Here is a 25,768-nt window from a genome sequence, read left to right as displayed (position 1 = left end):
CGAATAGGAAACCCAGTCTTGTGTAATTTTACCTGACCGAAAAGTGCAGGAATATTGTATGTATATTGTATACATACAATATTCCTGCAATTATACAATATTGCAATTTTACACTTAATTAAACTGTTAGTTGAGGCTAACTACATCACCTTTCGAGACAAGGTATACAAACAAATTTTTGGATTACCAATCGGTTTGAGCCTGAGTGGCTTAATGTCAGAGATCTATCTCTCAACGATTGAGCAGATACATTTGACACCTTTTCGAACCTGTATCACATACTATGGGAGGTATTTATTATTATTATTATTATTATTATTATTATTATTAGCCATATGGTGCAAGGAAGCCTGAGGCTTATGCTGCACCAGCCAAAAACAAATTCCCGAGTTACCCTGAGAGAGAGAGAAAGAGAGAGAGTAGCAGCAAGGAATCACCAAGAAAGAGAAGAATGGTGATATCCAGCTCAGGACCCTGGGTTTGCCAAGCCCATACTCACCAGATGTGAGCCCCTGGGGTTAGATGATGTTCTAGTTATTACCGATAGTAATACTATCCAAGACATTTTACATTCGTTTAATAATATTCATTCTAGACTCAAATTTACATTGGAACGGGAGGATACGGATACTAAGTCATTAAACTTTCTAAATTTCACGCTTACCCGGACTCGAATAAAATACAATTTAGCATCTATCGAAAACCTACAAACACCAGTATGCTTCTACATTATAATAGCTATCACCCGTTCACCTACAAAAGATCGATTATCTTTAATCAATTTCTTAATGCCTATAAATATTCAACGACGGAATCTGCTTTAGACTCAGAAATACAAATATTAACTAGCAGATCCTTAAACAGGGGTTATTCCATTACCACCATAAACCGAATTAGGATACAAGCTAAGGATAGGATACAAAATACTACACCAATCAACAATAGTAATATCAAAAAATACTTTATTTCTGTCCCATATGTTGAACAGTGGCACAAACAGCTTAACAGATTCTTTAAAGATACCGAATTTAAAATTGTAGCTAGGCCAATACGGAAGTTACACACTATACTGAACAATCGCTCGGTTCTTTCAGCATTTGCAACACAAATTAATGATCTGGTATACAACATTTCTTGCGGTGATTGCGACTCGTCTTATCAGGGTTCGACCCGATTTTCTCTTAATATTCGTGTAAATCAACATGAAGCCTCAGTTCGTGCTTCTCGTTCAGCAGCGTCAGAATTAGCCTTTCATGCCATTAACGAAAAACAAATTTTTTTATTTAACGAAGCCAAAATACTTAACGTTCAACGTAATTATACGCGACTATTAATTGCAGAAACCGTTGAAATTAAATTACACGAGAATTCGGTTAATGTTCGGCGGCCATATTTGATCTCCGATGCGTGGACCTCTACACGCATGCGCGAAGACAAATAATCTCTATTTAAGTTTCAGGTTTAACCCGATTCGGTAATTTTCATTCCTGTGATCACGACATACAGTCGAAAAGCGTTGTCAGCTTCATGAAGGAAAATCGTTTTGAATATTTTCGTTAGAGTCTTTTAATTGCGTTAATTTGAATTTTAATTGTTTTAAATTGATTTGAATTGTGTTAAATTGATTATTTAATTATTTATATTTTACTCTAATGTACCGGTAAGTTGTCGATTTTTTTCGCTTTTTCCGTTTTAATTTCTGGAGGGTATCATGCGGAAGTGTTCTACGCACTATATTGAGGTAAACTCCTCTTATTATTTTACTAATATTATTATCAACGTAGAACATATTGAGTAGTACAGCTCTGATTCATACTATCTAACTATATAATACTATTACATTAAATTGTCATTTCAGTTTGTACACGTAAATGCAATAAAATGTATGTTTGGTTGTCATGATTGCCATTTGCATGATTTCTCATATTTCCATTAATTATGCATTTTACCCTTTGGGAAGATATTTATGGCAATTAGCTCTATCAGGTGGAGTCTTTTTATTGGATTTCATTCACAGAGATATATATCCCATCTAACAAATGCATTTTGAACATTTTTGCAACCGACAATGCAGTGCAAAACACATTATTTACAAAATTCACAAGTGACGCAGTTTTTTTTGTCCGCCACTATATAAAATATCGGTCTAGATATACCACAGACAACTCTTAAAGAAAAACTACGATTGTACTGTGAAAGGCATCATTTCATCTGTATCTCATATTGTGCTTATCCCCCACAACAAGTTACCATGTATTGCACTACCTCGAATAAGTAATGCTTCACTAACAGGGAAGACTATTGTCACTTATTCTGAGTGGGAACCACTAAAGAGACGGCACTGTTTCAATGCTAGTTGGCTTTTCATCGGCAGGTGCCTTTCACACTACTTTAAGGGTTGTCTATAGTGTATCTACACCGATATTATATAGATACAGAATCTTAAACTCTTAAAATATTATGCCTTGTTTCATTTAGTTTATTTAAATAAATACGTTATATAGCGAAATCAAGAATGGTACAGCATGATCGTGTTAGATAAACATAGTGTGTGACCACGCTTAAACAGAAGTTTGTTTTGCCACAGTAAAACAAGCTTCTGTTATATATTTTTGTATTTGTTATGTATAACCACTTAACCCGCAACTCTCTTCTCCCATTGGCTGAATAAATATCATTAGGAGGAAAATTATTTTAATGTATAGAAAGTTAATAATTTATAATAAAAATACAATATTTATTAGTCTTTATCAATTAAATTACATCAAAAACTCATTAAGGATTTCAGAATCCTTATAAACATCAACAAGTACCCAACACTGGCAACCTCCAGAAAACCTATGAGGAGAAAATCAGGAAGTACACAAACCTAAGACAGGAGATCAAACAGACGTGGCATATGCAACAAGTAACGACAATCACGATCATCGTGTCAACCACAGGTATGGTGCCAAAGACACTACATAACAGCCTAGCAGCAATAGGTCTCCCAGAGAACACCTACAAGGAACTCCAGAAAATCACAATCCTGAACACCTGTAGGATAGTCAGAGAGTTCCTCTACCAACCATAACACCAGACATACACAACCACCCAGTGTACTTGGTAGCAATAGCTGTCACAGCGTGGATCCCCCAATCAGAGAGAAATAATAATAACTAAGGGGCTTTGCCCCCTGCTCGCGTTTCTTGTCAATCCCTGTGCACACTTTTCTACATAAAATGTAGAAGTCTGATGGAATAAGTCAAATCTTTTCTATGCAAAAGACACCTGTCAAAACACATTGATTGATATCTAATCATTAAACGACTTATGTAATTATTTACCGATTTTTCTTCATCGGCTGACATTAAAATGGAACATCAAATGATGCCGTACTTCATCATGTATTAGACAGTGAAGCAGTGCATGCGGTGGGTGAATGTTATGAAGGCAGTTACATCATTGTCTTCCATTGAAAGACAATGATGTAATTCTTTACCTGCGCATTGTAGTGACATAATTGCCCTGCCCTCTTCTCCCTTTGGCTCAATAAGTGGTGCAATTGCCCCACCCTCTTCTCCAATTGGCTCGAATAAATATCACTAGGAGTAAACTTTTTTAATGTACAGATAGATAATAATAATGGTGATCATATTTTTTTTGAGAGCGGCTAAGTGGAATTTTTTTATTAGTTAAAAATCATTGGTTTTTGTTATCTTTTGTTTAAAATTAGTGGTGCTTCAGTTATTATTTGTGTTTATCTAATTAAGTTCGTGAATTTAAGATTTTGGTTTTCAAAATTGCTTAAAAAACAAAGTCAAATTCTGTTGCCATTGTCAGTATTGATATAAGAATGATGTAAACACTGTTTAATATTTTTTTTGTGTAATTCCATAGGAGTATAATTAATATTAGAAGTTTTTTTGTTAAGTCCATTAGCAATGTAAACATGATTTTATAATATAAATGTAATTTAAAACAGAATAATACTGCAGTCACAAAAGCTAGGAGTAAGACAACATTATCATACTTTTTTTTAATTAAATCTACACGAAAACCATACCTCAGCAGCAAAGCAAGACACTCAAAGTAACAAGAATGCTTTGGTGCAGGGATAGAAAAAAGAACTGCCAAGAGCAGTTCTCTTACAAATCAGGATTATATTATGCACTACTTGTTGTCCCTTTGAAAAGTTATCTTTAGCCACACATTATACAGCCAAAGAGGATGCTTCTGTGTGTTCACTGTAAAGGGTGTGAGGACATTAAGCACAAATTCAACGTTCCAATGGGCTTAAATGAAAGCATGAATGTGTTTATGCCATCAAAACATTTGAAATAATGGACCTATCAAGTGTCCTAGCTTCAGCATCCGACAACACAATGACACCGTCCAATCTCTAGGAACAGATTTCTCTAGTCAGTGACTCTGTCATGGAAAAAAGAAATATACCATGCAAAAAAAGGGCAAATGGAACAGGATCAGGATATGTTTCCCAATTACTAAAGTTAATGATGTTGTAGATCAGTTACCATATTTTAAGGACACGAAAAGTGATAATGTTGTAAATATACACTGGTACTAATGATATGGGGTGAAGTGGAAGTGGGTTTTTTTTTTTTTTTTTTTTTTTGGCTGATGCTGCATAAGCTTGCTTTCTTGCATCAAATGCCTCTACTAATGCTAATGCTAATATTAAAAATTAGAGATCTAAGGATTTACTTAATAAGCACAGAGCAATACATTGAGAAAAAATAACAATTTAGATATAAATTTCTTGCCCGTTCACTAATGCTAGGAATGTAATAAACAAATTTGATGAATTTAAAGTACTGGTTAAGAAATGACATGCAAACATTTTAGGGATACTAGAAACATAGTATCAATCAGACAAGAGATATGGAATTTGAATGTGGTGAGTATTACTCTCGGCAAATAATACAAGGAAGCAAGCATATAGCGCATCAGCAATTATAAATAAATTAAAATAAAATAATAACAAAACAAAGAAAAACACTTCGCACATCACCTGTCTATTCCTTCTAATAATTTGTCTAATTTCTCCTTAAATTTATTCAACCTATCCACTTCCACAACACCAAACGGAATTCTTTCCAATAATCAACTAATGTCTGGCTGAAAGTAAATTTCTGTACAGCGACCCTGCAACCACTGTTCAATTTAAATTTTTATTGTGTGTTGTCTGAGCAAGAGCATGAATGCCATCAACATTTACCTCACTCAATCCATTCAAAGCCTTAAACCTTTCTATCAGATCCTGTCACAGGTTCCCAGTTTCCAAATGCAGCAATTTGCAAAACTGAAGTCTTTCTTGGTAAGATTACCATTTTGTTCCCCTGTAATCTCGCTGTTCTCCTTTGCACTCAGATTACTTCTAATTGTTGGTGTTACCTAACTCACAGACACAATCAACATGTTAATATAATACCAGTTTATCTGGAGTAATAAAATCAGAACATGTTGGCCTAAATACATTCTAACACTCTAAATAGGGCACTGAAAAAGAAACACTGCACGACAAATATGTAGTGTACACTGGAGAAAAGTTATATTTGAAATTTGACGGTTAACACAAACTGATACTGATTACATGGGCATAACGTTATGTACATACTGAATGCCACAGGGTTTCCATAAATATCATAACTGATAATTACAAATTTAATACCGAGCAACAGAAAATGGGGAGGTGGAGTCAATTTTATAAGTTGGTAATTTTTGATCATTTTGTAATTCCACTCTCCAAATTAAAAAAACTACATACATTACCTGATATTTTTGTCTGTATTAAGTAAAAATCTTCCTAAGATATTTACACCCAGCACCTAAAAAACAGAAATGAAGTTATTATGTTCAGTACCTATAAAATTTCTCTTTAACAACCTATAATTTATTATGCACAATTTTTCACTTAAAACCTACAGTGGAATTGTTAAATATACTTTTTTATAATTTTGCTTTATACTAGTAATATTTTTTATTACTCTTCTATCCGGGGTAACTGAATACTACAGTCACAGCACAGTAAATTCAGATCAGCATTGGCATGTCATGCAAGAAATTCTTGTATATATCAAGCTGATACAGCATCAGCCAAAAACCAAAAAAAAACCCTTCCTGTTTCACCCTTCCATTCCCTCTAAATGTCTGTTCAGTTCTTCCTTGAATTTATTTAAGCTAACAACTTCCACAATGACAGATGGAATTTGTCCCAGCAATCAACTATCTGCTGGCTAAAGGCAAATTTTGGCACATCTATTCTACAACTGCCTTTCCTCAATTTAAGTTTAGACCCCCCTCAGGTTCATAATCTGAGAAAGACAAAGAATCCCATTAGCATTGAGCCTACTCAAACCATTCAAGAGCTTATACGCCTCAACCAGATCATGTGGCAGGTGCCCAGTCTCTAGATGCTGCAATTTGCAGAACTTAAGCTTTCTTCATGAGAACACTCCCTTTGTTACACTAACCAATCTTCTTGGCCTTCTCTGTGCTCATTCTAGCAACTCCATATTATCTTTCTAAAATTAGGCGTCCAGACCTGTACACATTATTCAAGGTGTGGCATGACCATTGCCTTATACAAAGGGATAATCATCTCCTTATCCTTGCTGGCAAAATTCCTATATATCACTGACAAGACCCCACAACCTGCTCTGGCAGCTTGTCTGCACTGTTCAAAAATCTTCATAACAGACTGCACAATTACCCACAGATCTTTCACTCTCCACTACTCTGAGTGTAGTACCATACAGTTGTTACATTTCTCTGGGGTTATTACTGCTACCCATATGCAGTACTTTGCATTTGCCAATCTTAAAGTTCAGTTGCCACTTCTGAGCCCATCTGCCCATCTTTTCTATATCCTGTTACAGTAGCATACTGTCAACACTGTCATTAACAACCCTACCAAACTTTGCATTTTCTGCAAACTTTGACATTAAGCCTGATATACTTTTATCAATCTCACTGATAAATACACAAAACAACAATGGGCCCAACACTGAACCCTGGGGGAATCTCCACTAAGAGCAGTGTCCATTGTTGACCACTCTGTCTCCTCGCAATCAACCACCCTTTTATCCATTGTAGCAACTTGCCCTTAATGCCATACTGCTCCAATTTGTACAGTAGTCTTAGATGTGCAACAGTATCGAAATATATCTTGAAGTCTAAGTATATGATATCAAAATTATTTTTTGCATCCAGTTCCTTTGTAACCACATCATAATATTCAATAAAATTAGTCAGAGAAGACTTCCACTTAACAAACCCATGCTGTGGCTGGATTATTACTGCAGTCCTGTCTAGATGATCCTGCAATGCTTCTTTAACTAGTGACTACATTATTTTCACTGGAACAGAATTTCCCCCTTTGTGAAATGGGGATACAGTCTAAGTATCCTCTCATAATTATGGCTAAGGGTTTGCTTACTTCCTTTGCCACCTCTTTTAATATAGCTGGATAGATACAATCTACTCCAGGTGACTGTCTTATGTTCAACTTAAACAATTTTTCCTCCATTTTGCTCTCAGTTATTACAAAATAATTTAACTCCCTGTTAGAGTTTAATAAGCTTCTGTCCTCCACTTCCCTACAAAATTCCTCATGTGTGAATATAGATGCAAAATAATCATTCAGTTTGTCACCTATCTGAGCAGGATTATGAACAGTCGAACCATCAATATCACATGGACCAATCTGATTCCCCTTTCTTCTAGAGTTTATGCAAGTAAAGAAATCTTCCCTGTTTTTCTTTGCATCCTTTGCCATTGATTTCTCATAATCTGCCTTTGCCTGCCTTACCTCCTTTGTGACTTGATTAGAGACTGGTTTATATCTGCCATGTTTCCTAACTAACAGCATAACCCCTCCTCCCTTCCTATCCTGTCTGTTCTTTCTGTACACATTGTGCTTCTCAAATTCTGCATTCCTTATATCTGTCTGGCACCACATCTCTGATATCCCAACAATATCCGCCTTTGATGTCTTGGCCACCACTTCAAATTCATCTACTATACTCGTAGCATTGGTTTACATGCAAATATACATGCACCTGTTCTTATTCTTAGTTACCTAAACACAGCCCATATTTTTACTTTATACATTATGACTCCCAGGAGTTCTAAAAATTCCTAACACCTTGGTTCCAGGCTGCTTCTCTTCCAACAGAAGCAGTGCAAGAATCACTTTCTCCTACATATGGACCTATAGCTGACATTTTGGATCATTTGCACATTCCCTCACAAATAACTCACAGGGTACCCGACTTCCTTATTCTGGGATCAGAAAACTACAATCCCAAATAAAGTTTTTTTTTTTTTTTTTTTACTTTTTAAAATTTAAATATTGTGAAAACAAGAAAAATGCAACAAAAAATAAATTGTGTGTCATATACGAGAAATATCTTTTAAATTCAGAAACATTTTGCTCATGGTATAGTAAAGAAAATCAGAATTCTATCATCATTTAAGTACAACTGGATCAATGCACAATCCCATATTACATTATAAAATATTGGATTTCCTTATCACTAACGTCCAGTTTATCAAAGGATATATAAACAGAATCTTCACTAGTTGATTCATAATTTTTGCATATTTCTAATGCTGTCACTTGATAAAACATTTTATTACAAATACAACTACAGCTGCAGTGAACTTGAAATCTAAATGAATAAGCATATAGCAGCCATCTGCAAATAAATTATCACTACTGATATCAATTTTTGTAGTTGTAGTTTTGTTCATAATAACAGTATGCAGTCCACTGAATTTAATTTACAATTCCTGTATAGTATGTATTTCAGTACCCACTATTAATGATGAACAAAGTTTTTTTTTAAATGAAACCCCAAACACCAAATGTATTAGAACTCTCCTTATTTGGGGTTCTTATAAAATCTTGATGGTTGAGAAGACAAAAGTATTAGAGTCAAATTCTTGTAAATTGTAACGTTTGGGAAATAAAACATGAAGGAAGGGTTGTTACAGAAAATGGAAGCTGGTTGGTTGGTTAGTTTAATTTTTCATGGCACATTTGCAGATTAGGCCATAATGGGCAGTCAAAAAAAAAAAAAAAAAAAAATCCATACTAAATACGTTTGGTAACCTATAAACAGGCTATCATGTCAAAGGGTAAATATGATGTCCATGCAGTAATATGGTAAAAAAAAAGTTCACTAACAAATTATAAAAGAATAAATTTAAATCTGTGTACACATTAACAGTCTAGAAAGTTAAAATTGACAGAGACACATTGTCTCTGTCATCTAAAATCTGGCTGTCTCATCAACTGGTGCAATACCACCACTTTGCTTATTGAAGGCTTGAAGTGGTGAAATCCATGTTTAGTCTCTAGAGCAAAGTTTCCGGCAAAGTTTCTAGAGCAAAGTTTTATAACAAATTATAAAAGAATAAATTTAAATCTGTGTACACATTAACAGTCTAGAAAGTTAAAATTGACAGAGACATATTGTCTCTGTCATCTAAAATTTGTATAAACGAGTATTTTGCATCTACATTCACGCATGAGGAGTTATTCAGGAAGGAGAATGATGTAGGTACAGTAAACATTGGCAGTGAGCTGGATGATTTTGTAATAACTGAGAGGAAAGTGGAGGAGAGATTGTTGAGGATAAACATAAAAAAGGCACCTGGGGTGGACGGGATCTATCCAGTTATATTAAAGGAGGCAGCAAAGGAAGTATGCAAACCCCTAGCCATAATTATGAGAGCTTCTTTGGACTCAGGGGAGGTACCCATAGACTGGAGATGTGCAAATGTAACCCCAATTCACAAAGGAGGATCAAAGGCTGACACAAGTAATTATAGACCTGTTAGTTTAACTTCTGTTCCAGGTAAATTAATGGAGGCACTGGTTAAAGAAGCACTGCAGGATCATCTAGACAAGAATTCAGTTATAGCTCAGACGCAGCATGGTTTTGTTAAGGGCAGGTCTTGCCTGACCAATTTGATTGGATACTATGATGTAGTCACAAAAGAACTGGATGCAGGGAATAACTTTGATATTATATATTTGGATCTTAGAAAGGCTTTTGATACTGTTGCACATGGAAGACTGCTGCACAAATTGGAGCAGTGTGGCATTGGAGGCAAATTGCTGCTATGGATAAGGGGATGGTTGAGTGGCAGAAGACAGAGAGTGGTAATCAATGGACACTGCTCAACGTGGACTAATGTTATTAGTGGAGTTCCTCAAGGTTCAGTGTTGGGTCCGTTGTTGTTTTCGGTGTTTATGAATGATATTGATGATGGGATATCAAGTTTAATGTCCAAGTTTGCAGATGATACAAAGGTTGGCAGGGTCGTTAAGGACAATACTGACGCTATGCTGCTGCAACAGGATCTGGAAAGGTTGAACAGATGGGCTGAGAGGTGGCAAATGAGGTTTAACATCGACAAATGTAAAGTGCTGCATATGGGAAACAGTAACCCCAGAGCAACGTATCAACTCTGCGGTACTACACTGACAGTGGTGGAGAATGAAAAGGACCTGGGGGTAATTGTGCAGGCAGATATGAAGTTCTCTGAGCAGTGTAGACGAGCTGCAAGAGTAGCTCATGGTGTCTTATCAATGATATACAGGAATTTTTCTAGCAGAGATAAGGAGGTGATTATTCCCTTGTATAAGGCAATGGTAAGGCCACATCTTGAGTACTGTATACAGGTCTGGAGGCCTCATTTCAAGAAGGATGTAGAGCTGCTGGAACGGGTACAGAGAAGGGCAACAAGATTAGTAAATGGAACAAAGGGTTGTTCTTACGAAGAAAGGCTTAAGTTTTGCAAATTACAGAGTTTGGAGACTAGGCACCGGCGAGGTGATCTGATAGAGGTGTATAAGGCTTTGAATGGTTTGAGCATGCTCAATGCCAATGGGATTCTTCATCTTTCTCAGAATAATCACCTCAGAGGGCATAAATTCAAATTGAGGAAGGACGGATGTCGGATAGATGTGCGGAAATTTGCCTTTGGCCAGCGGGTGGTTGGTTGGTGGAACCGACTTCCATCACTTGTTGTTGAAGTTGATAGCGTAAACAAATTTAAAGCTCAACTGGACAGGTATTTCGAACGAACGGAGGGGTGAAATGGGAGTGGTTTTTTTTTTTTTTTTTTGGCTGATGCTGAATAAGCTTGCTTTCTTGCATCATATGCCTCTGCTAATGCTAATGCTAAAAGCTGGTTGTCTCATCAACTGGTGCAATACCACCACTTTGCTTATTGAAGGCTTGAAGTGGTGAAATCCATATTTAGTCTCTAGAGCAAAGTTTCCAGCAAACCCCCCCCCCCCCCAATAAGTACTATAGTTTTTGATACCTTTCGTGTTTGGGGTTTTCATAAAAAAAAAAAAAAAAATGGTTCAGCCAGATTATTAAAGAGGTAAAATATATAAGGCATGCATTCCTAAACACAGGACATTCAATAAAAACATGAAAAATAGTTAAAATAGTTTCACAATTCTCATACATATGTGGGTCATCCACCCTCAGCAGAAATGAGTGTGCCAGAAGACTGTGACCTATGTGGAGTTGAGAAAGAGCAACTTCCTCTCTCAAGACCCTGCATAGACGACTGCCATTGTTTGATTACAAGCTTAATCTGATGTAGTTTATTTGTGGCCTGTCCATGCCAAGAATATTGCCATGGGGAGTACAGGGGACCAATGGCTATTCAGGCAGTGATTATTCACAGGAATGGATGATTTGGCTGTGGTATCAGCTAATTAATTTCCCCTGATCCCAATGTGGCTTGGGATCCAGCAGAAGCAGATGTCAAATTCTGATTCAATGAAAAAATTGAAAAAACCTTTTCTGCTGAATAGGGGACAGGACTGGATGAGAGTTATACCTTACCAATAACAGAGCCTGCAAAATGCTCAATGAATTAGTATATATCATATACCTTTGGTAATTACTATCTTTAATCTGATCAAGGGATATTTCTATTGCACGCAACCTGCAATATATATATATTGGTCGATTTTATTTAATTAAATGTTACTACTCTGTAGGGAATTAAGTGTATATGGATCAAGCTACCTAGTTAGCAAATGTAAAGTAGCTTTAGCCTGGGAGGCCTATAAATGTTATATATATGATTAAAGATAATATGATGCTAAATAATGAAAATAACAATAAAAATGCTAATAAACTATAAATTGCAAATTACATTCCCTCACTTGGCCATCTATCTGCTACTTCATCGGGGGCTTTGAGCAGAACGATAGCCAGACTAAAGGAATGTCTCATAAGTACCCGTTTCTGTTGTCCCCATACCAGTTTTACCAGTTATAAAATTTTAAGTGATAGTATTAAACTTATATTGATAGAAATACAATGAGATTGGATAATATGTTTAGTTAATTTACATAAAATTTTTAAATTTTTTAAATTAAAATTTTTGCCCAAGTAGTACCAGAAACAGTAAACTGGGATAGGTGACACAAAGCCCAATAGGTATGTATCAGAATAAATGAGAAAGGTTCTTACTTTCTTCTTGTTCTGTGGTGGTCAGACTGAAAGGGGGTCAATTCCCACCTTCTGGTTGTTTTATATGTTGATAAGATTATACTGCGCAGTTGTACCTTTTGTATATTATGGTGTGATGGTGAGAATGCTGTAGGCAATATATCCTGTGGCAATGCAAATGTTTTGAAAGCCATGAGAGGGTTTATATTTTTGCTTGTGGTGGGGGGGGGGGTTTGCTTCTGATGTCAGAAGGAACTTATATAAATGAAATGATGTGTTTATATCATTACAAAATGTGTTGGATATTACAAGAAGTATGTTAATAAAATGTGTTGGAAATTACAAAAAGTATGTTAATAAAAAAGGGTTGCTATACCCTGGACAGGGCCGGTATAGCTTTTCTAAGGCATAATGACCTGTGTTTGTCTGGGGGGATAGCTATGTACATATTTACAGCCTCCTTCAATGTGAATTATCACTAGATTTTATACTGTATTAAACTGAAGTGATATCAACGTTATGTGTATAGTATATCATAGACACAATTATTTTGTTGTTGGGAGTTTGTTTCCAGTGATTATTTCCCATATTTTAGATTGTCTGATTTAGGAAGGGGGGAAAAATTTGGTGTACCAGGTTACAGTGCGGTCAGACAACGAGCCTCTTCTGAGTACAATAAACCCGGGTATCAAAATTGGGAAGTTTTTATCTTATTTGAAATTGGACCCAGATATTTTTAGACAACCTAGTAGTGGTAAGTTACGGGCCATTTATAGTTCTAAACTGTTTCAGTGTATTTTCAATAAGTGTATAGGGGTTGGCGTTAGGGTGGTGTTTGTTGAGGTTCGTAAGTATGGCCACTTTAATATGGTGTCTGCTGTATTTGGTGGGTATATTATTCTTGATGAGAGTTTCTATGAGTTTTTTAATTGCTTCCGTAGTGTTATTTAGATTATTGCAGATGTGTATTAACCTGTTTGTTTGATTTCTAATAGTGTTGCCATGGATGTGCTTAGCAAGATTGCTCTTCCAGTTGATAAGCTTTATAGCTGGGAAGCTGAAATGGTCTCGCTTATCATAGTGTTGAGAGTAAACATTGTCTTTGGTGATGGTGATTTTGCTATCAAGACAGTAAGTTTGCAAGTTGCTATTCTGGTTAGTGCATTCTATGGTTAAATCTGTGGGATAAATTTCCTGGGGTAAAATGCCGAAATTGTTGAAACTGATGACCAGGACATCATCAATATATCTATAGAATATAATTTCTTCTTTGATGTTGTTTTCGAAGTAATGCAGGTAAAGGTTGGCTACGGAGCAGGAACTGCTAGCCCCCATGGCTACCCCCCCCCAGTCTGTACGTAAATACTGTCTCCCATAAGCACGTAATTGTTTTTGACTTTAAGATTAATAAGGTCGTGCCAATATTGTTTATTACATTTCAAAATGTTTTGATGATTTTCGTAGTAGTGTAAAAGAACTTTAACTAATTGTCGTGGGAAATACTGGTGAAAAGGTTTTTAAAGTCGTAAGTGTATAGGCTTCTGATACTATTGTTTTTGTTTTTGATGTATTCTAAATATTTTTTATTGGAAATAATTTTAGTTTTAGTGATTTGGTTGGCTATACTATTTAATTTGTCTTCCATTAAATTACTGGATGGTTTTATGTAACTGTTTTTGCCTGAGGTGATGAACCTTTTTTCGATTGGGTCTTTATGGAGTTTGGGGATCCAATATATGAATGGGTATCGTGTATTAACTATTTTTAATTTGAGTTTTTTGTGCATGGCTATAATTTTTTTGCTAATGCTGCCAGGTGTGGAGTTCATAAGTTTGTATGTATCACTGTGGTTCATCTCCTCTTTAAGCGTGTCAGTGTAGAACTTTTTCGCAAATAACGCTGAAGTTTTTATTGGCCTTATCTGTATTTGTGATGACGACTTTATTTTGCAGTTCTTTCGTTTTGTAATTAATATTTTTTAGGTTATATTGCTTAACGCATTTTGGTAGTAGTATGATTTCTTTGAATCTAGCCAGAATACATTCTGTGGAAGTATTTATCCAACTTTGAAAGGCTTCTACTGGTGTGTTGAATTTGTATGCGGTTTTAATGGCAAACTGTAGTAGATCCGTGTAAATAGATTTGTGTGTGTTTTTTAGGTTGGCTGGGGTGTTGGGTCTAAATTTGGTTCCCTTTTCTATGATCTCTCGTAGTGTGTGATCCTCTATAATGTTAAGGTCGCCAGTGATGATATGGTTGTTATATGGATTTATGTATTTTTTATATTTGTATTCCTGGCAGTAGCAGGGTTGGTCTGTGTTGTTCATATTGGCAATGGTGTTTTTATAGTTACAAATGGCCATACCTATAGGTTTGTTGTATCTTTTTATAATTTTTATGTTGATGTTTTTAATTGAAAGGTATGTCTTGGTTTTATTGATAATATCTCTGAAGCTGACGTGGTCAAATGAACAATTAAGGAATTCAATTATGCAGTGTTCTTTTTTTGGTCTGTCTGGGTAATCAATACCGATTCTGAATTTAAAGATATCTTCTAGAGTATGGTTGAGATGTATGTTCTGGATTTTGAATTTTTGGTGAATCTTGCTTAATGCTTTTAGTTTGCTGATTTTAAGAGCAAAAAGGTTATTGTGGATGTTTTTTACTTTGATAGGCTCCGTATCCCCTTCTGTGAGAAGTTTATCAAAGTCGTTAAGGTTTTGTGGCTTACTCCTATTGTCGTCGCTATGTTCTTGTCTAATTTTACCATGTTTTGTCCCATTATTGCGCCAATTTTTAGTTATTATTTATTGTTATTTGATTTTTTTTTTTTAAGGTGCATTAGCAAGGCCATATTGCTCCGGGTATATGTGGTGGTCATTCCCTGACCTTTCCGCATCCTCCGTATTTGTTGGTGGTCACAGGCTCGAACCGCCAATTTTTGGTGAGTTGAAAGATAGTATATGTACATTGTTTGGGGCTAGTGCAAGTGAAATTTCTGCCATTAAATCTATTGTTTAGTCCGTATGGGTAGAGGGATTTATACAGTAGTATAAACAGGTCTTCCATAATTTCCCTTTTGGCGGTGTTTTCCATTATTGCTAGGATAGCAATGGATATATTAGTGAATTTGTGTTTTTGGAAGTGTTTGAGTTCAATTTCATTGGTGTATTTGTCTGTAGTCTTGGAGCTGCTGTCTTTCGTGGGGTTTTCGCCGTATTTCTTTATTTGTGAATGGTGAAGGTTTAATCTTATGTGTAGCTGGTTTGCTCTATATATTGTATTCCCCATATTTTACATGTAATTAGGTATATGACATTTTTTTGTATGGCAAAAAAATGGTGTATTACCGGCAGTTTGCTGGTGCTGGCTATGCATGTATGGACATGTTTTGCATAGTTTACTGTTACATTTTTGAAATTTTAGCTGCCCCTGATGGCGTAGACTATCAACATAGTCTTCGATGTGTGGAAAATTGTAGTCTTCAGTTCCAAAGGGTTTCGACTTATTCACTTGCGGTGTGGCAGTAGTGTATGCTATATGACCTTTTTCAGGAAATGTCGGGTCCTGTGTGGTCATGTCTAATCCCGAGGTGCAATTTATGCTGTGGTACCCATACAGCATGTTGTTCCTATATGTAGTATTGTTCATGTTTAATAATCAATTATGATGTTTTTATGATATACAAAAATATAAAACCCTGGTTCCGTGTAATTACACTTTATTACCTATATTGATGGAGTTTTTACCAATTTTGCTTAAATTATTAGTTTTAATTGTTAACCTTATTATTTTTATTTTTAATTGTTAACCTTATTATCACTGTAGTCCCAGGAGCTGGCTACTAGCAGAGTAAATTATATTGTTTTCTTATTGAAGATGATAATGATATCTGGTCAAGTTTACAGTAATAGGAATTTGTCAGTCGTGCAACGTTAATGCAATTAGACATTACACATGCATGAAATTATATTGGTTGATTTTATTTAATTAAATGTTATTAATCTGTAGGGAATTAAGTGTATATGGATCAGGCTACCAAGCTAGCAAATGTAAACTAGCTTTAGCCTGGGAGGCCCATAAACGTTATATATATGAAATAGTATTAAAGATAATATGATGCTAAATAATGAAAATAACAATAAAAATGCTAATAAACTATAAATTGCAAATTAAATTCCCTCACTTGGCCATCTATCTGCTACTTGATCAAGGACTTTGAACAGAACGATAGCCAGACTAAAGGAATGTCTCATACATATCTGTTTCTGTTGTCCCCATACCAGTTTTGCCAGTTATAAATTTTTAAGTGATAGCATTAAACTTATATTGATAGAAATACAATGAGATTGTATAATATGTTTAGTTTAATTTACATAAATTTTTTAAATTTAAATTTTAAATTTTGCCAACGTAGTGTCAGAAACAGCAAACTGGGATAGGCGACAACAAAGCCCAATGGGTATGTATCAGAATAAATGAGAAAGGTTCTTACTTCCTTCTTGTTCTGTGGTGGTCAGACTGAAAGGGGGTCACAATTCCCGCCTTCTGGTTGTTTTATATGTTGATAAGATTATACTGCACAGTCGCGCCTTTTGTATATTATGGTGTGATGGTGAAATTGCTGTAGGCAATATATCCCGTGTCAATGCAAGTGTTTTGAAAGCCATGAGAGGGTTCGTATTTTTGCTTGTGGTTTGTTTTATCAACATATAAAACAACCAGAAGGTGGGAATTGATCCCCTTTCAGTCTGACCACCACAGAACAAGAAGGAAGTAAGAACCTTTCTCATTTATTCTGATACATACCCATTGGGCTTTGTTGTCGCCTATCCCAGTTTGCTGTTTCTGACACTATGTTGGGAAAATTTTAAATTTAAATTTAAATTTTTAAAATTTATGTAAATTAAATTAAACAATTATCCAATCTCATTGTATTTCTATCAATATAAGTTTAATACTATCACTTAAAAATTTATAACTGGCAAAACTGGTATGGGGACAACAGAAACGGGTACGTATGAGACATTCCTTTAGTCTGGCTATCGTTCTGCTCAAAGCCCCCGATCAAGTAGCAGACAGATGGCCAAATGAGGGAATGTAATTTGCAATTTATTAGCATCATATTATCTAACGAAACAGGCCTACGCGCTCTGGATTCATTGAGGAATTTTATTGTGGCTTAAACACAGAGCGTACAGATAAAGTAGAAATATATATGAGCTTTCGGCTATATGGTAGCCTTCGTCAGAATTAAAATACATGAATGGCAGTTGGAATGAAGATGTGCACTGCCAGGTGCGTGAGACGCGAGGTTTAATTGTTTGTTGACGTCTGTGGCTGTGACGCATGATGACGTGGCCAGCGCTTGTCCAATGACAGAACTACTGACTCTGTGATCGGGTTGACTTGGCAACCACTGTTCCTGTTTAAGGATTTATCCGAAGATTTTATATTTAATGATTCCAACCAGGTACGCTTTAGGTAATGGTGGGATCTGTCTACCACCACGACATCGCGGTGTGGGTCGATGTCGTGGTGGGTTGTCCAGACATGTTCGGCGATAGCTGAGTGTTCTATATCCGCTAAACGGATCGCTCTTTTGTGCTCCGAGAGACGTTTCTCGAGTCGACGTCCAGTCTCTCCGAAGTAGCAGCTAGTGCAGTCACGGCAAGAGATGCGGTAGACTAAACCGCTCTGCAGAAGGGTGGGGACAGGTGTTTTCACGTTGGAAATGAAAGAACGCAGTTTCCTGCCTGGGAGCTGGATGCACTTTATTCCGTGCGTTCTCAGGATTCTACCGATCTGTTGTGACAGGTTGGGGTAGTATGGGATAAATGCCCTTGTGGATGGCTCGTCACTGTTGGTGTTGTAGCTGGTCGTCACGATGTCACGTGTCTGTAGATCACACCTGTCGAGGACGTCAATGGGGTAGTCACACCTCGTAAGGTCTACTTTGACCCTAGTGACCTCTTTGCGTCTTTCATCAGCGGAGCTGGAGTGTGTCCAGGCGCGAGTAAGCAAGGTTCGGGCCGTGGAGAGGAGGTGGCCTCGCGCGTGTGCTGACCGGAAGTTGGTAAACTGGCCAGCACACATGGGCTTACGATAAACTGTAGTCCTCAGGTATGTGCCTTCACGTCGGACAAGTGTGTCTAAGTATGGTAAAGAGTTGTTCGACTCCAGCTCAATCGTGAATTTTATGAAGGGCGATAGTGAGTTGAGGTATGATAGAAGTCGCTGACCTGAGTCTCTAGGGATGACCACGAACACATCGTCAACATAGCGACACCAAAAGGCGATGTGATCAGGTGCGTGTGCAAACGCACGTCCCTCTAACTCCTCCATCACGATGTTTGCTGTGACTGAGCTGACCGGGGAACCCATGGCCGTGCCATGTATCTGCTGGTAGACTGAGTCATTAAATATGATCGCACCCCCTGTTAAGCACAGTCTGAGGGCGGTGGAAATGTCATCGGGTGTGAGACCAGTTCTTTCGTTGAGGGTTCTATCATTGTCCAAGAGTTGTTTTGCACAAGAAATGGCAAGTTCCACAGGGATGGAGGTAAAGAGCGATATGACGTCGAACGATGCCATAACTTGATTCTGCGAGATGGATACAGTGCGAATCCTCTTTATGAATTCAACACTGTTGGAAACGGTGTGGGTGGTCTTGCCAACCAGAGGAGAAAGAAGTCTCGAGACAAATTTAGACAGCTCGTAAGTCGGTGATCCACAGCAGGATACAATTGGTCTCAGTGGTGTGTCTTCTTTGTGCACTTTCGGTAGGCCGTAAAACCGTGGGATCTGACATCCGGAAGCACGGAGGTGATTACGGGTTGACTGTGTGATCTTCCCTTGTTTCAGCCAACTGTTGACGAGGATATTCACCTCTGATTCCCATCGTTCTAAAACTCTGTTGGGGTTGATGGTCAGGGGTTTGTATACAGTAGTATCCCGTAAAAGTAGTAGCGCTTTCGCCATGTAATCAGTGTGATCCATTACAACCGTACGGCGGCCTTTGTCTGCCGGTAGAATGACGATGGACGAATCCTGTTTCAATGCCTTGAGGGCAGAGAACTGTGTACGGTTGAGGTTAGAAGAGACGGGGCGAGCACGGTGTAGAACTGCTGCAGTCTTCAAGCGGATTGTGTTGGCTACATCTTCTGGGAGGCGTGATAAGCTGGCTTCCACACCTAAGGCGATGTCGGTGATCGGCGGGTGCTTAGGAAGAACGGCAAACGTCATGCCAAGAGTCAATAAGTTTACTTGGTCCGCAGATAACTGTTTGCTGCTTAGGTTCAATACGAAGTCCGTGGAATTAGTGAGAGGGGTATTACATTGGCTGCGCAATTGACGGGATTCATTAATCAAATTACAAAACTTACGTTTCTGTCGGGTACAATAAAGATCTGATTCTCTGATGGCCTGGTGACAAAGTGTTGACCACATCGGTGTAAACGGGATCGGGAATCAGAGTCTTAAGGTCGGCTAGTAGGGTTGCCTTGCTCGCTGAAGCACGTTGTATGTCATGATGGAGGCAGCCGATCCATATACGTAGGGTTTTGAGGCCGAAGTTCCGACAGGCACGTCTCATGCGCTCATTAGAAAACGGTTGTTTGTAGCGAAACCCTTTCGGTATAATCTCGTTAGCTTTGCACCTATGTGCAAACCTCAGGTGTTGTCTACTACGGGCTATGAAGATAAAATCTTTCTGTAGTCTCACGACCATGTCGTATGCTGGTTGGCCAAGAATAGTACGAACATAACGAAACAGGCCTACGCGCTCTGGATTCATTGAGGAATTTTATTGTGGCTTAAACACAGAGCGTACAGATAAAGTAGAAATATATATGAGCTTTCGGCTATATGGTAGCCTTCGTCAGAATTAAAATACATGAATGGCAGTTGGAATGAAGATGTGCACTGCCAGGTGCGTGAGACGCGAGGTTTAATTGTTTGTTGACGTCTGTGGCTGTGACGCATGATGACGTGGCCAGCGCTTGTCCAATGACAGAACTACTGACTCTGTGATCGGGTTGACTTGGCAACCACTGTTCCTGTTTAAGGATTTATCCGAAGATTTTATATTTAATGATTCCAACCAGGTACGCTTTTATCCCATACTACCCCAACCTGTCACAACAGATCGGTAGAATCCTGAGAACGCACGGAATAAAGTGCATCCAGCTCCCAGGCAGGAAACTGCGTTCTTTCATTTCCAACGTGAAAACACCTGTCCCCACCCTTCTGCAGAGCGGTTTAGTCTACCGCATCTCTTGCCGTGACTGCACTAGCTGCTACTTCGGAGAGACTGGACGTCGACTCGAGAAACGTCTCTCGGAGCACAAAAGAGCGATCCGTTTAGCGGATATAGAACACTCAGCTATCGCCGAACATGTCTGGACAACCCACCACGACATCGACCCACACCGCGATGTCGTGGTGGTAGACAGATCCCACCATTACCTAAAGCGTACCTGGTTGGAATCATTAAATATAAAATCTTCGGATAAATCCTTAAACAGGAACAGTGGTTGCCAAGTCAACCCGATCACAGAGTCAGTAGTTCTGTCATTGGACAAGCGCTGGCCACGTCATCATGCGTCACAGCCACAGACGTCAACAAACAATTAAACCTCGCGTCTCACGCACCTGGCAGTGCACATCTTCATTCCAACTGCCATTCATGTATTTTAATTCTGACGAAGGCTACCATATAGCCGAAAGCTCATATATATTTCTACTTTATCTGTACGCTCTGTGTTTAAGCCACAATAAAATTCCTCAATCATATTATCTTTAATACCATTTCATATATATAACGTTTATAGGCCTCCCAGGCTAAAGCTAGTTTACATTTGCTAACTTGGTAGCCTGAACCACATAGACTTAATTCCCTACAGATTAATAACATTTAATTAAATAAAATCGACCAATATAATTTCGTGCATGTGTAATGTCTAATTGCCCTATGTACAATAGCATCAATGTTGCAAAACTGAAAAATTCCTATTACTGTAAACTTGACCAGATATTATCATAATCTTCAATAAGAAAACAATATATATATATATATATATATATATTTGTATTAGTAATTTTTCTTGTGGAATCTTTTTAAATTCTGTTTTGTATAGAAGGATAATAGCTATTCCCACATATGATTGTGATTTTGAGCCATCTGTGTAAATTGGCAGCAAATCAGAATACTGCAGTCAATGTGATACAAAATGTTGCTAATAGACAATTGGTGATGTGGCAGTGGTAGCCCTCTCCCAGATCTTCAGGGAGAGGTCATAAGTCATGTTGTCTGGAACATTTTGGAATGAGGACAACATCCTTCAGCCAAAATGAGGTCCACTGGTAATAGACTCTTCCTTTATTTATTAATATCTCTCTCAACTCCTTGGGAACTTCCAAAGTCCAATTACTTCCTTCCTTACTTGAAGAAATGGACTTCACAATTGCTTCTTTAACTCATTCCAAACTATATCCATGATCAAACAAATTTCTAGCCCAAAATTCTTGCATAAACTGTATCCTTATTCACATCATATACTATTATCTTTAAACCAGTTGATGTTCAAAAGAAAGGTTTCTGTGGAACATTAACTTTAAGACCAGACTCTCTCGGCCTCTTATTATTCTGCAATTAACATAAATCACTCATAGAATCAACTTCAACCAATATGCCTCTATCTCTAATCTTTCTTGTTCTCTTTACTTTAACTTGCTTCATTAAAAGTCTTATATCATCATTCTCCACTGCTTCAACTTGTTCCCTTGTTGTATATTCACCTTAATGAAGACCACTATAGTTTCACCTCATTTTTAACTTCCTTCACCTTTTCTCTTCCCTTCTCTAATACAAAAGCATAACTTTCAAATTGTTGTTCTTGATCCCAAATTAACTGTCTACAATCTTTTACTCTAGACACCATTACTCGATTTCACACAAACAATCTAATTGCTCTATCTTTCAACATATCCCACATTGAAAGAATCTTGTTTGTGGCAGCTCTAAATATAAATTTTTGGAGCCTGGTCCATACTTGTCTTATTTCAAAAAACTCCTCCTAAATATCTTTTCCTATACCCATATGTTCACTATCTCCATTATCCATCTCTTCATCTTCTACTCTTACCCTTTTCTGTGCACCTCTTTCCTTATTCTCTTCTCCAACTTCCCCTTTTTCTTCACTTTCTATTCTCTCTAATCTACCAACTGGCATCTTTAACTGTTCTTGAAACCTCATCTCCTCCAACTCTTCATCATTGATCGCCAGCAGATCCTCCTCAGATGAGAACTCCTCACTCCTTCTATGAGCCATAATAACTCAAACAATAAGATTTTAATACTAAGCAGTCAAACTTAGCAATCTAAATACTTATTAGGTGCACCTGTGGTCATAGTGCACCAGCCAATTTATGGATGATAATGCCCCAGTGGCAACGAAGTTCTTCGACTTCTTACCCTAACTTTGAAGTATTAGCATTAGTAGAGGCATTTGATGCAAGAAAGCAAGCTTATGCAGCATCATCCAAAAAAAAAAAAAAAAAAAAAATAAATAAATAAAAAATAACCACTTCCACTTCACCCCTCTGTTTGTTTGAAATACCTTAAACTTATTTAGGCTATCAACTTCCACGACAAGGGATGGAAGTCTATTCCAGCAACCAACCACCTGCTGGCTAAACGCAAATTTCCGCACATCTATTCTACATTAGTCCTTGCTTAACTTGAATTTATGCCCCCTTAGGTTTGTAATCTGAACAAGTGGAAGGATCCCATCAGAATTCAGCGTGCTCAACCCATTCAAGGCCTTATACACCTCAATCAGATCACCGTGAGGTGCCTAGTCTCCAGCCACTGAAATTTGCAGAACTTAAGCTGCCCTTGATAAGAGGATCCCTTCATTCCCCTCACCAATCTTGTTGCCCTTCTCTGTACGCACTCAAGCAAATGTACATCCTTCCTAAAATGAGGCCTCCAGATCTGTATGCAATACTCAAGGCGTGGCCTAACCATTGCCTTATAAAGAGGGACAATCACCTCCTTTTCCCTGCTAGCAAAATTCCTATATATCATTAACAAAACCCCATGACCTGCCCTGGCAGCCTGTCTGCATTGCTCAGAAAACTTCATATCTGACTGCACAATTACTCCCAGGTCTTTTTCATTTTCAACCACCTTAAGTGTAGTACCACACAGTTGGTACATTTCTCTGGGGTTACTTCTACCCATATGCAGTACTTTGCATATGGGTAGAAGTAACCCATTTTTTGTCAAGGTTAAACTTCAGTTGCCACTTCTTAGCCGATCTGCCCAAATTATCTAGATCCTGTTGCAGTAGCACGCTGCCATTACTGTCATTAACAACCCTGCCAACCTTTGTATCAACTGCAAACTTCGACATTAAGCCTGATATATCTTCATTAATATCACTGATAAATACACAAAACAACAGTGGACCCAACACCGAACCATGTGGGACTCCACTAATAACATTAGTCCACGAAGAGCAACACCCATTGATTACCACCCTCTGTCTTTTCCCACTTAACCATCCTTTTATCCATTTTAGTAACTTACCCTTAATACCATTCTGCTCCAATTTGTACAATAGTCTTCCATGCACAATAGTGTCAAAAGCTTTCCTGAAATCCAAATATATGATATGAAAATTATTTTTTGCATCCAGTTTCTTTGTAACCACATCATAATATCCTATCAAATTTGTCAGACAAGACTTTCCCTTAACAAACACATGCTGTGTCTGAATTATTGCTGCAGTCTTGTCTAGATGATCCTGCAATGCTCTTTAACCAGTGACTCCATTATTTTACCGGGAACAGAAGTTAAACTAACTGATCTGTAATTACTCATGTCACCCTTCGATCCCCCTTTGCGAATTGGGGATACATTTGCACATCTCCAGTCCGTGGGAACCTCCCCTGAGTCCAAGGATGCTCTCATAATTATGGCTAAGGTTTTGCTTAGTTGCTTTACCACCTCCTTTGATATAACTGGATAGATCCTATCTACCCCAGGTGCTTTTCTTATGTTTAACTTCAACAATTTCTCCCCCACTTTGCTCTCAGTTATTTCAAAATCGTTAAGTATCCTGCTACAATTTGATAACCTTCTGCCATTTTCAAACCTTAATAATTCCTCATGTATTTTTTTTTTTTTTTTTTTTATGAGAATCTCAAACACGAAAGATATCAAAACCTATAGTACTTAGTACCGTGCATGGGTTGAAGGAGAAGTATGGGGAGAGGGGAATGCTGGAAACTTTGCTCTACAGACTAAACATGGGCTTCACCACTTCAAGCCTCCAATAAGCAAAGTGGTGGTATTTCACCGGTTGATGAAAGTCATCTACCACCTGATGCAAAATACTCATTCAGTTTGTTTGCTATCTGAGCAGGATCATCACAGTCGAACCATCAATGTCAAGTGGACCAATCAGATTCATTCAATCAGATTCAAAACAGTCTTGCCAGTTTTTGTGTCATGTCACTTCCGCCCAATTTTAACAACTCTACAGTAACTTCATCTTCCCCCAGGGCTTTCTGATTCTTCATTTTCTTCAACGCATGTTTTACCTCATCAGGAAGGATATCAGGTATGTTGTATGTGTTGCTAATTTGCAATCCATGTTCCCCACTGCCTCTTAATTTCCCACTCCATGTATAATTTTCTATGAAATCCATAGAACACAAAACAGGAACCAAAACAGCTTTCATAACAAAGGAAAGTAACTACATAACTTTCACAGAAATGGTATTTGAAATAAGAAGTAACCTGTAGAGACATATTTTATAATCCCTACTGGCCGTCCCACCTCCCTGTGGGACTGGACAGTATACTGCCCATATCTCCCACCACACCCAGATGAAGACATATAATGACAGGGTAGCTGTTCTGAAGGAAAACTAAAAGAGACATGTCCAGATTAACTGGAGCCCCAAGAATTACCCTGCCCTAAGCAGGGGGAATGGGGCCCATTCCTATTAATTAATTATAAAGGGGAGGGAGATACACAGGCATCCAGATATGCAACTTAGCTGAATAAGAGTAGTAAGCTGGTTGCAAGGCTAGGCAGGGAATGAAAGAAATATGAGTGAAATGAATAGATGCATGAGAGTGAAAGAAATGTATGAATGTGCTGGGCATTGAATGAAAGTGATAAGATGAAATAGGATTGTGGAAAAATTGAATGAATGCTAGTTTTGGCAAAAGAGAGTGACTCAGTAAAGGAGCAAGAGAGAGA

At 37.6% G+C, this 25,768-nt stretch overlaps 1 protein-coding gene across 1 annotated transcript in view; it reads right to left on the bottom strand.

Moving 5' to 3' along the window:
* Positions 1–25,768, bottom strand: part of LOC150079103 (AP-1 complex subunit gamma-1-like) — a 650,293-nt gene that overhangs the window by 419,862 nt on the left and 204,663 nt on the right. The window contains 1 exon segment of the mRNA XM_090383609.1: positions 5,773–5,828. Coding sequence (XP_090239735.1) covers positions 5,773–5,828 — 56 coding nt within the window.

The sequence above is a fragment of the Mastigoproctus giganteus genome, chromosome 10 (assembly GCF_048544385.1).
Source record: "Mastigoproctus giganteus isolate SK-2022 chromosome 10, ASM4854438v1, whole genome shotgun sequence".
Lineage (NCBI taxonomy): Eukaryota > Metazoa > Arthropoda > Arachnida > Uropygi > Thelyphonidae > Mastigoproctus > Mastigoproctus giganteus.
The sequence above is the reverse complement of the archived record's forward strand: the minus strand, read 5'-3'. Positions and strand labels throughout refer to the sequence as shown.